The sequence below is a fragment of the Vitis vinifera genome, chromosome 2, assembly GCF_030704535.1.
Source record: "Vitis vinifera cultivar Pinot Noir 40024 chromosome 2, ASM3070453v1".
NCBI classification, from domain to species: Eukaryota; Viridiplantae; Streptophyta; class Magnoliopsida; order Vitales; family Vitaceae; genus Vitis; species Vitis vinifera.
Genome location: NC_081806.1, coordinates 7802846 through 7814813, shown reverse-complemented (window position 1 = coordinate 7814813; position 11968 = coordinate 7802846). Strand labels below are relative to the sequence as shown.

Genomic DNA, 11968 nt, shown 5'->3' with positions numbered 1-11968 from the left:
TTAAAAAAAACCATAAAATAAAAACTTGACTATAAAATAAAATTTTGAAACATCTATTTAAAAATAATTATCTTTAATCATCTTAAATGCCATCTTTAACCATTTTAGTATATAAAATTTAGAACCGTTTAGGAGTGAATATAAAAAATATTTTTATCATTTTTAATATTTTAATGATAAAAATTTTCAAGTATTATAAATATTAAAAATATTTTCTAAAATTACTGTCAAATGGACTTTTAAATTATTTTTAAATAATTTATATTTTGTAATCATTTTCACATAAATATGTGAAAACGAGTTTTTTCCCGTAGTTTCTTTGTTCTTAAAAATAAATTTTCAAACTCAAAAAATAGAAAATGATTTTTTAAATAGTTATTATGAGAATAAGATGTTTTTAAAAGATAGGTTTTAATGATTTTTTAAATTGTATGAAGTAACATCTAAGAACTATTTATATTAATAATGTAACAAAATTGGAAATAAATAAAATTTGCATCATACAAAGCTTGAATTGGTTTGAAATGACATGCATCTAATACATTTTTAATAATATGATTAGATTCAAAACTTGGGTATAGTACCCCTTCAAGGGCCATTTTTGGGATGGTCTTTCTTGCTTGTCTTTAAAGTTCAAAGTTGAAGTGGAAATTAAAAGTCTAAAATGGTCATTTTAAAAAGGAAAGTATTCATAATATACAAATTCTATTAGAGATAAAAAAAAATAAAAATAAAAAACTTCTTACATAAATCGAGTTAAGACTTTTATAAGAAATATATTTTTTTATATTTTATTAAACTGGTTTTTAGATAAAAAATAATAATAATAATTTCAAACCAATGAGAACGAGCTAAAATATTGGAAAGGGGAACAAAATTAACTCTATATTATAAATCTCATTTTTTGGAAATGAAACTCAAAAATATGTTTGGTTGGATGAGTATTAAGGTTGTTATGCCCAAGTCTAGATTTCAACTTGCAATTCCCTAATAAATTTATTTAGGTTATGTTTGGTTCTTGAAAAATCTGAGAGAAAATATAAAATAAATATGAAATTTTGAAAAAAAAATAATGAGTGAAAAAAATAACATTTTCCTTTACATTTTCGGGAACCAAACATTGCCTAAGGATTTTTTTTATGTAGGAAAATATTTTTACATTCATAAACTTAATTTGTAAAGATATTTTATTTTTATTGGATAAAAGGGTTTGGCAAAACACTTTTTGAAACTGCCTTCCCTACCCATAAGAAAATGGTGGATTCAATTCTTAAGGTGAAAGAATTTTAGACAATTAAGAAGTAGAGAAACTCATAAGTCTCTTTTCAATAGTATTAGTCATGTTCCCGATATTTGATCAAAATAATGAGATGAACTAGGGCATGATTCGAAAGGTAATTACATAATCAATCAGTATATAAATAATGCGATCAATTACAAAAATCTATATTTTTTTGAACTTTGCAAAACTTAATACTTATTACTTGATGACTTAAATTAATTTTAAATTAAATTATATTTAAATTATTAACTTAAAACTTATTACTTAATTATTACTTTTAAGTATTAAGATTATTTAATACAATGAATTTAAAATATATTTTAAATAATTAAATTGACATATTTATGCTCATATATTATAATTAGGACAAAGAAGTTTGAGTAATAACAGGGGTCATGGAATAGTAAACGAGAATGTGGAGTAATAGGACAAATGAGGATAAAAAGGTAAAATAAAAATGTGTATTTAATAATAAATTAAATAAGTTAATTGTTTACTTATTACTTAAAGTTATACTATTAAGTTATTTTACAAAATATACTTAATAGTCTAATAGTATCACTTAAAATAAACAAATAATTTTAAACAATAAATAAAATTAATTAACTTATTTTTAAATTCACATTCTTATTTTACCTTTTTACCCTCGTAGGTATTTCCACGATCTCATTAGTTACTCCATCACTTCTATTGTTACTTAGGTGGTATTTGTTTTTTTACTTAATTTTAAATAGAACCTTAATGCTTAATAGTGTTAAATATTAGGTTATTTGTTTTTGTAGTATTTTACTTATATTAAGTATTAAAAAGTAAAAAAAAAAATCAATATGTTATTTTTTCTATTTAGAAAAAACTACATATTTTGATTTTTCCTATTTAGTAAAAAATCTATAGTAAGTCATGAAAAAATAGAAAAAAAAAAACAACTTAAATTTTAAAACTAAATTGCTTTCAACAAAAAGCCAAAAAAACAAACACCACCTTAATTTATTCGCCCTAATTATAATCTATAAAGATAAGTACATCAATTTGATGATTTAAAATATATTTTAAGTTAATTTTATGAAATTGCCTTAATACTTAAAATAACAATTAATAAGAAATTTTAAATTAATAACTTAAATATATTTTAATTTAGAATCATCTTAATTGATTAAGTAATAAGAATTAATTTTTACCAAACACCTCTTAATTCAAATTTGGCTTAATATACCAATAACATATTTTTATCTTATGATTGCCCCTATTTCAATCCACATGAACCCTTCAAAAATGTGGTTTCCTTTCTATAAAAATCCCCACCCTTTTGATTGGCGGAGCAACATCACCAACCAATAAAACTCTCTTAGCCTAACAGACTAGAAAACGACATCAACACCTCATCCCACTATATATATATATATATATATTACAAATCCCATTTCTTCCAGATGAAGCTCAAAAATCCGTGAGTGACACGCGCATCTCCTCTCTTCATTCTCAAGCCCCGATTCCTGCTCTCAGGTTCTTCTCTTCTCTCTCTCTTTCTCTCTATCTCCATAGATGTGTATTCATCTGTGATTTTTGAATTCTTTCTTTAGGGTTTAGGGAGGTTAATTAATGCTGCAGATCTTGTTTGATTCGAATTTTCATAGTCCAAACCCTAACCCTAGACAAGTCTGTTTGGATGATGCTGAGAGGAAAAGGAAGGAAAATGGAATTATGAATCTTGTTTTTTTTTTTTGCTCTGCTGGATTCATGACAAATGAAAACTTCAAACTTAGGTTAATAGGAGAACTAGAGCAGTTTAGTTTTCAATCTTTTGCGTTTTATTTTCTCGTGCTGTTGTTTTCGATGTTGGAAATGGAAAACGCAAAGCCGCGGCAGTTTTTGCCTTTGGTTCAGTTCGAGTAGGGTTTTTGGTTTTTTGCGGTTAATGGGGAAAATTTGATATTCCGAACTTAATTTAGTTTATTTATTTATGTATTATTATTCATTCCGCATCTGAGAAACCGGACAAAGCATTAAGTACTGGACCAAATTTTATGCCTATTTATTTCTGTTTCTGCTCTTCCATCATCTATTTATCTTCTATTATCATTTCTGGTGCAGTGAAGGTGAATTGAATTTGGCGCATTTCATCATTTCTGACCCAACAAAATGGTTTCATTTGAGATGAATGACCGGAAAAGTAAGTGAAAACTCTCACTATTTTATATTTATGGGAAAGTATTCAAATGAAACTGCTTTATATGCTAATTTTTTTATCCATTGAATTGTGTGTTCAAGTAGAACGAACCTTGCTTAGAAAGAGCTGGCGATTTGGTCGTATTTTCAAAATTACTGGTGGAAATAGGGTTCTTTGATTGTTTTTGTTAAAGCTGCCCATTTATGTGTATGGTTGTTATGCATCTTTCTCATATATGTTGCAGAGATGATATGTATGATACCCTTATAATAAGTTTTAGTAGCCTATTTCCAGTGTCATAAATGAAGATTTAGAATTCCTCTTAAATATTTGACCTCTCCTTTTTATTTTTGGTTTTCTTTTTGATGGGTTTCTTTTGACCTCCAAAAAACCCTGTTCAGCCTACTTTCTAATAGGTTTCTTTCAAAACATGTATTGCTTGATATGGCTGTTGAGATCCATAAAAAGTTATATACGTACAAGTGTTTTTATTAAGGTCTAGAAGTAGTTCTTCTCTGAATCCAAGAACTCCTTGAGGCTAGCTTCAGAGTTTGGTCTGAAGAATGCCTGGAACCTATATTTGGCTAACCATATGTTCCATTTTTTTTCTGAGGTGTGAATATAAGAATTTGCCCATCTATCAGTGGGTTTCATCCACAATAATATTAAGGTACCTGCAATTAGTAATTTTCATTGTTGACATGTTTGAATGGGTTTGTTGGTGAGGCAAAGTTGTTTATAGTTGATTGTCCTTTAACTTTAGTTGGTTTTATTGATTGGTTGGACTTTAGTTAAGGTTTTTTTTTACCCACTTGGGAGCTTGTTTTGCTTGTACTTTTTTGGCTGGTTCGGTGGTGGGTGTATAGGTAAAGTATACCTTGAGTCGCTCTTTTGGCGTCTCTTTTCAATAGATCTTTTATTTACCTATCAATATATATATATATATATATATATTTGAATGGGTTTGTAGGACATACTCTCCGATTTCATAAAACTAGAATGGACGTGGGTCAATTCAAAAGGATTAGCTGCAGGTTCAGTTTTGCCTTCTTTGTATCATCTAAATGGACTTCTCCTTGTTGAAATCTTGTGACTATTATTATTATTTTTTCCTGAGGCACAGCTAAGTTGGGCAAATTCTTTTTCTACAACTACTTGCTTCTATTATGGTTGTTGAGTCAATCATGCGCTGAAGATATTGCATTTTCACTAACCTTGATCTTTTGGGTTGTGGCAACTCAAAGATGGTTTCTTGATATTGTATTTGAGTTGCTTTCAGATATGAAATTTAGGTGTATTTCATATACATCAGAAATCTCTGTCCTGCTGTTTGATAATGCACACATTACATCTGCATTTGCTCCTATGCTTGTTGGAAAGTAACCGGTGTCATAATTCCTAGGGCTTTGTCTGTTGGTCATATTGTGATCCTTTTCAATTTTTTTTTTTTTTAATAGAAAGTTAAATCCTGATGTTAAAACAAGGGGCTTAAAAATGCCAAGTATATTAAAGATACTCACATTTGACACCAGAATCATAAGTAATATAGCGTCCTAATAAATATGGGTTGTCATTACACAACTACTTGCCTCCAGGCTCCAGTTGAGTTGGGAGTTATTGGTTGGGACTAGAATAGCACAATTAAACATGGCTTTCATCTTTGGAAACATTCATACACATTTCTTCCTTTGTGAGGGCATTCACAGGATCTAGTAGGTTTTCTAATGAAGCTTCTAAGTAGTCGTAGCAGAGATATGGATTGACTATGTTAACCTAAGGACGTCTACGGTGGTGGTTGTTGGAGCCCTAGGTTTGTTAGATAGGTGCATGACTGGGAGCTAGAGGAAGTTGATGTATATTTTGGGAGATTGTATGACCATTCCATTAGGTTGGGCTTTGAGGATATCGTGGTATGGTTCGGGTCAAAGAATGGTAACTTCTCAGTTAAGTCTTTCTATTCCTCTTGGCTAGTAGGAGAATAGAGCCTTTCCCTCATTATATAGTTTGGAACTTTTGTGTTCTAGTAAGAGTTAGCTTCTTTGCTTGGAAAGCTACACGGGCTAGGATTTTGATTCTGGATTGGCTCAAAAGGAAGGGTTGGAGGGTCCCTAATAGATGTTATATGTGCAAAGAGGATAAAGAGACGAGTGATCATAATTTCCTTCATTGCACACGCAATTTGTGGCAATTGATTTTTGCTTTGTTTGGTGTATAGTGAGTGATGCACTCTTTGGTTAGGGGATTTCTCTTAAGTTGGAGTGGTTCTTTTGTTGATGAAAAAGAAAAAAGACTTGGAAGGTTGCTTTGTTATGTGTGTTATGGACCATATGGAGGAAGCAAAAATAGGAGAGCCTTCAATAATTGTGAAAGCTTAGACCAAATAATTAAAAATTCTTTCTTGAACCTTTTTTGAGATTAGGTTAAATTGTATATTGGGGATGGTTATTTGTCAGTGTTAGAATTTGTGGATTGGTTAGGTTCTTTGTAGGGTGCATTTGCTAGTTTTTGTGTCATCGTGCTTCTTTTTTTGGGTCTTTTGGTTGTTTTATATACATCGTGTATACCTTCTTTTATCATAATACATTTTCTTATAAAAAAAAATATTAAAAAAAAAAACCTAAGGAGCTTATGCCTCTTGTAGGGCAGGCAATCCCCACCCAACCCCCCTTAGCCCATTGTTGCCTTCACACCAGTAAAAAAATAAATAAATAAGGCAAAAAAAAAAAAAACCAAAAACAAAAAAGGGCATCCGACATGCTTGAAAGTGTTTCCAAGATTTATATGGTAGTTGGAACTTCAAGACCCAATTGGAGGTGCTTATATTATTGTGATTTAAATATAAATCACTTCCTGTCATTGATCTCTTATAATATTTTGGTTGTATAACACATTAGGTCTATGAGAAATTATGTAGGAGAGTATATGAGGATGGCAGCAGCACCTTCATTCATTTAGATCATAGAGGGAAGTTAGTGCTGTTTTTTTTTGGTGTTGAATCTTTGTTGGAGGAGCTTGTTTATAAGCTTTATTAAATGCTGTATTGATTTTAAGCTGGAATTGAGCCGATTATGAATTCATAATATGATGGTTCTGGAGGTACAAGGACAATAGGCAAATCACTTAAGAGTTGGAGGCAAACTCACTTTTCTTTCCACATAAAAAGCAATTGCAGGACCAGTTTAGATGGGAACTGAACCTGCAAGTTGCATATCATGTTACATTACATCCAATATTATTGTGGTGGCTCCATGATGAGTTTCTAAAACTTCTTGGAAGGTATTATGAAGTAGGAACAAAACCATAGAGCCCTGAGATGAGCCTCTAATGAATTCATAATATGACAGTTCTGGAGATACAAGGACAATAGGTAAATCCCTTCAGAGTTGCAGGCAAACTCTCTTTTCTTTCCACATAAAAAGCAATTGCTGGACCAGTTCAAATAGAGGGGATCTGAACCTGCAAGTTGCATATTGTGTTGCATCACATCCAGTATTATCGTGGTGACTCCATGATGAGTTTCTAAAACTTCTTGGAAGGCATTATGAAGTAGGGATGGAAACTTGGAACTATAAATACCATATATATGGCTTTTTCTATGTGTTCCTGTGTGGTTGGAATATAGCTTTCAAAATGCTCACATTTGCAATATGAATTAAAAAGGAGAAAAGAAATCTATTTACCTTTACCTGTATTTGAAACAGAGATTGGGCTAGGCTTGACAGCATTTGGTGTATTTTTCTCTTTCCTGGGTATCGTTTTCTTATTCGACAAGGGGTTGCTTGCGATGGGAAATGTAAGTGTAAATTATCATATTCTTCCAGTATCTTTTCTTTCTGTTTTTCTTATCCTTCATGTGGTGCCTGCTTAACGTTACTTTGCTTTTGTTACCTAATCAGATCCTCTTCATCTCAGGAGTGACATTAACCATCGGACTGAAATCCACTGTTCAATTCTTCATGAAACGTCAAAATTATAAGGTTTTGTTAGCCTAATGATTCTCTCTCTCTCTCTCTCTCACTCCCCCTCCCTCCCTCCCTCCCTCCAAAATGCATGCATTTCTTGCTTCTGTTTAACCCTCGGTGCCTTGTTTTTGTATTCTACAGGGTACTATTTCTTTTGGTGTTGGCTTCTTCTTTGTTATCATAGGATGGCCTATCTTGGGTATGATGTTGGAGGCATATGGATTTATCGTGCTCTTCAGGTCTGTTGGATTTAATTTCAGTGTTTGTGGCTTTTATGGTGGTTCACTCATATTGAAGTCATAATTGCTAATGTTGTATATTGTGCAGTGGCTTCTGGCCAACACTGGCTGTTTTTCTGCAGAAGATACCCTTTCTTGGTTGGGTATTCCAACAGCCATTTGTGAGATCGGTATGTTTTCTTTTGAAATTCATATCTATCTATCTATCTATCTATATATATTTAATAGTAAGATATTTTAGATATTTTTTCCTTCAGGAACATTCATTGATATGGAAATAAAAATACAATTAAAGGATGAGGAATCCTTCTCAAAATTTACACTCTGATCAAAAGAAGAGTCTTCTTCGAAATACTAGGAAATGTACATTCTTACACGATAAAAGCTTCTCAACATCCCCTTAGGGTTGGTGTGAACCTTACCAAAATGGACCCAGAGCAATGTTCCTCCCTCTGCTATCCTAACCCTTTAGTAGTAGAGGCCCAAAAAGGAGGAATAGAAATAAAATAGGTCCCATATTTTAAAATGTGCATTTGGAAAGAAGTCGTTTTCTTGTTGTATATCACTCTAGCCTTCCCTGCGCTAGGAGGCTATGGATTTCTTTTCAGTGAAGCTTCATCCTTCTGGCGAAGTGGTGGTTCTTTAGCCAGTGAACTTTAGCTCCATTTGGTGTGGAGTTGTCAAGGGGAGTTCTCCAGAAAGAAGGTGGGTGATTTGTCTCCCTTAGAGACATTTTGGGTCAAATGGTGTCACTTTTGTACATGACTGGGAATGGTTAGGATAGGATGATTTTAGGGGTAAATTTGGTAAATAAAAGATGTGAAACTTGCCTTACATTCTTAGGCAGAGATTTCATGGTGTGTGTAGCCTGTCCAATGGGCTAGATCTGGTGCGGGAGCAAGGAGAAAATGTGGGAAAAAGGAAAAAATAATGTTCCCTTAAATGGCAAAAGACATAAAGGGTGTTTGTTTTTTTATCTTTTTACTGAAAACAATTTGCTTTCAGACTTTAGGTTGTTTGTTTTTTTACTTTTTCATGTCTTATTATAAAATTTTGACTAAATACAAAAAGTCAAAATATGTGATTTTTTCTAAATAAAAAAGGTCATATATTGATTTTTCTTTTTTTATTTATTTACTTTTTAATGCTTAATAGAAGTAAAATATTACAAAAACAAATAACTTAATACTTAACACTATTAAACACTATTTAGTTAAGTTTTATTTAGAATTAAGAAAAAAAACAAACACCACCATAGGGTTTTTCTTTTGATTATAAATATGAAGTTTCCATTCATGGTGGAAATCTTTATCTTTACCTTTACAATGAGTAACAACTTAAACTGAATTATTGGGATGCACTATAAGAAAAAATTAAGGAATATAAATTCATTGGAGGTTTAGAGAAATGATCGAAATAAGCTTTAGGTGCTATCTGATTAAAAGTTAGGTTGAGCCAAGTTTCATTTGCATTATTGGCTAGGCTTCATGAAAATTTGTCAAGGAAAATGCCAACCAAATCAGGGACAACCACAGTGTGTCTAATTTTGAGAAGAGACATTCAGGTTTTCTGAAAACTGATTAGGAGATCAATCTGGTAATTCTGGGAGTCAATTAGCAGTTCTAATGGATCTACCCGCAGCTGATGAATAGGTTAATCAAGTGGTCTTCATGTGTCTTTTGACCTGATTCCTCAGGGATTAGGTTGTACCTTGAACTTGCAGGAGTTGCATAGGGTATACAATGCAATCGTAAAAATTAATGGGATAACTCAATAAACTAGATTTTGACTTCATGTAAGAGAGATCTCTGGGGCAAATCCTGTTACATTCTCCTCAACATTTAATGGAGGAGAAGAGAAACATAGGAAAATTTTCACATGATATTCATTATTTGGATAAAGCATTTTGATTCGGGGTTAAAAAAGACACAAGATGTATTTTTTTAATCCTCATCTTCATGCATAAGGGTAGAGATGGTGGTTGGTGCTTTGGCGATTCAAGGGAGAGTCATGGAGTGGGGCTTTGGAAGGCGATTAGGAAAGGGTGGATGAAGTTTAGCAAAAGGGTGGCTTTTAAGGTGGGGGATGGTAGAAGAGTGCGTTTTTGGAAGGATAGGTGGTGTGGAGAGGATTCTTTGGAAGAGGCTTTTCCAAGATTGTAATATCTTGCCTCCTCCAAGGATGCTCGGGTAGCTCAGTTATGGGATCAGTCTAGGAATTTGGGTTATTGGAACCCTGTTTTCACAAGACTTAACAATGATTGGGAGATGGAAGAGGTGGAAACTTTTTTTAGTAGGTTACATGGTCATGCGCTTAGAAGGGGGATTGAGGATGTCATGTCTTGGAGGGTTTCAAAGAAAGATCTCTTTACAGTTAAGTCTTTCTTCTCTTCCCTAGCTCCTTGCATTGGTAGAGAGTTCCCTTCAAGCTTAGTTTGGAATCCTTGGGTTCCAAAAAGAGTCAGCTTTTTTGCTTGGGAGGCTATCTGGGGAAGAATTCTAACTATGGATCAACTAAAAATGAGGGGTTGGGCCTTACCAAGTAGGTGTTATTTGTGTAAAGCGGATGAAGAATCAGCTAATCATGTGCTTATTCATTGTCCCAGGGCAGCTATGATTTGGCACCTTATTTTTGCTCTTTTTGGTGTTCATTGGGTTTTGCCCAATTCTATCATGGAAACCATTCTTGGTTGGAATGACACCTTTGTTGGAAAGAAAAGAAAAAAGGCGTGGAATGCAGTCCTTTTATGCTTATTTTGGACTTTATGGGAGGAAAGAAATAGAAGAATCTTTGAATATACTAAATTAGCGGATCAAGCTATTTTATGATCTTTTTTGTACATGTTTTCGGATTGGGTTAGGGTGCATGTAAATTCATTTTCGATTTCATTGATTGGTTGGGTTGTAAGTAAGGGTTTTTTTGTTTTTTCTTTCCCTTTGGCCTAGTTGCCTTGTATACTTTCAGGTGTACTTCAGGCTTTCTTTATACAATTGTTGTTACTTATCAAAAAAAAAAAAAATCTTCATGCATAAGCCTTAAAACAGTTTTTAAAAATCTAGAATAGCTAGATGCAAAAATCTACTAGTCACCTGAGGTTGGTACATGATGTGGCTGACCCTATGGCCAATGGAATGAAACAAATGCATAGACTTAGATCTAAGTAATTTGATTTAACCAAATTTATGTTTTTAAGGAGTCAATAGCATGACGCTTCTTCCTGAGCTTTAAGTTGAATCAGTTGTGATTCAAAGAGTTACTCCATAAGCTATCAAGTAATAGATTATGGTGTTATAAGTATTGATCTGTTTATACAGGGAATTGCTTTGTCCTTATGCATTGAAATGAGAGAATGGTGGACTGAGAAGTTGTTTGGATGGGGGATAATCTAATGTTAGCATCATATAATCTGGATTATGTTTCTAGATGATCCATCCCCTTCTTTCTCTGTGAGATAATACACACGGGGGTCTAAAATCCTTTCTAAAAGCTCTGCTTTTTGAGCAAAAAAGGAGAAGACTGGATTTGGTTGTCTTAAACATCACCCAAACACATGACTTTGCTGGAAAGTGGTATCATCCCTGGAATCAAGGAGCAGCAGGGTGCATTTGCCATTTGTAGTTTTCTTATAATTACCATAGTTGTTGCAGCAAAATGAATTGTTGCCCACTCTTAAACAAAACAAACGAACACAAGCCACCCCCACCCACACATGCACAAGAACAAAGGGGAAAAAAGCTAAAATGGAAACAAAACCCTTGAGCCATGCATGCATGTGAGTTGTTTCTACATTGTTGAATGGATTTTATGTGTCCAACCCTTTGAACCGAAGTTTGCTTGTTTCTTTCATTTGCAGTTCTTTGATAAGTACCGAGGGAAACGCGTGCCTGTATAAACCTGAAATCAAAGAAATTGCAATGAAGCTGCAAGGGCAGGCCCACTTTTAAGTGGTTGTAAAGTACTGTCCCATGAAGACCAAATATTTTTTATCCTGTTCATGCGTTGACGGTATCCGATGTGGCGTTGACGGTATCCAATGTTTGACTTTCTTGGTGTAGCCATGTCTGTACTATTCTATAGCGGTTTTCTTCTTTCACTTGAATAGATGAACAAAAAAAAAAAAAAAAACATTAGAAAAACACAAATCTGAATGGGAATTTTTTTTCATTGGTATTCGCAGCTTTGTATCGGCATGTGCCACGTCTTCAACTGTAATTATCTCTCTGTGAATCACTCTTACTTTGTAGGGCCCATCCGTCACCTAATTTCCTTTTGGTTTCATGACCTGGGGCAATATTTTTTCAGTAAAAAATGGAGAGAA

At 33.0% G+C, this 11968-nt stretch overlaps 1 protein-coding gene across 1 annotated transcript; it reads left to right on the top strand.

Annotated features, from left to right (window-relative positions):
• Window positions 1-2532: 2532 nt before the first annotated feature.
• Window positions 2533-11820, top strand: LOC100255785 (vesicle transport protein GOT1). The gene is made up of 7 exons (XM_002282230.5): window positions 2533-2785; window positions 3374-3452; window positions 7151-7242; window positions 7346-7426; window positions 7553-7650; window positions 7739-7820; window positions 11504-11820. Exons 2-7 carry the CDS (start codon window positions 3422-3424, stop codon window positions 11540-11542), a joined length of 423 nt encoding a protein of 140 aa, XP_002282266.1. The 5' UTR covers window positions 2533-2785; window positions 3374-3421; the 3' UTR covers window positions 11543-11820.
• The last annotated feature ends 148 nt before the right edge of the window (window positions 11821-11968 follow it).

Excerpts from the sequence above, each read along its gene's own strand:
- LOC100255785 (XM_002282230.5), top strand. The coding sequence starts at position 3,422 with ATGGTTTCATTTGAGATGAATGACCGGAAAA. Across the intron at positions 7,243-7,345 it reads GGTTGCTTGCGATGGGAAAT|ATCCTCTTCATCTCAGGAGT; the intron begins GTAAGTGTAAAT and ends TTACCTAATCAG. Across the intron at positions 7,651-7,738 it reads GGATTTATCGTGCTCTTCAG|TGGCTTCTGGCCAACACTGG; the intron begins GTCTGTTGGATT and ends TATATTGTGCAG.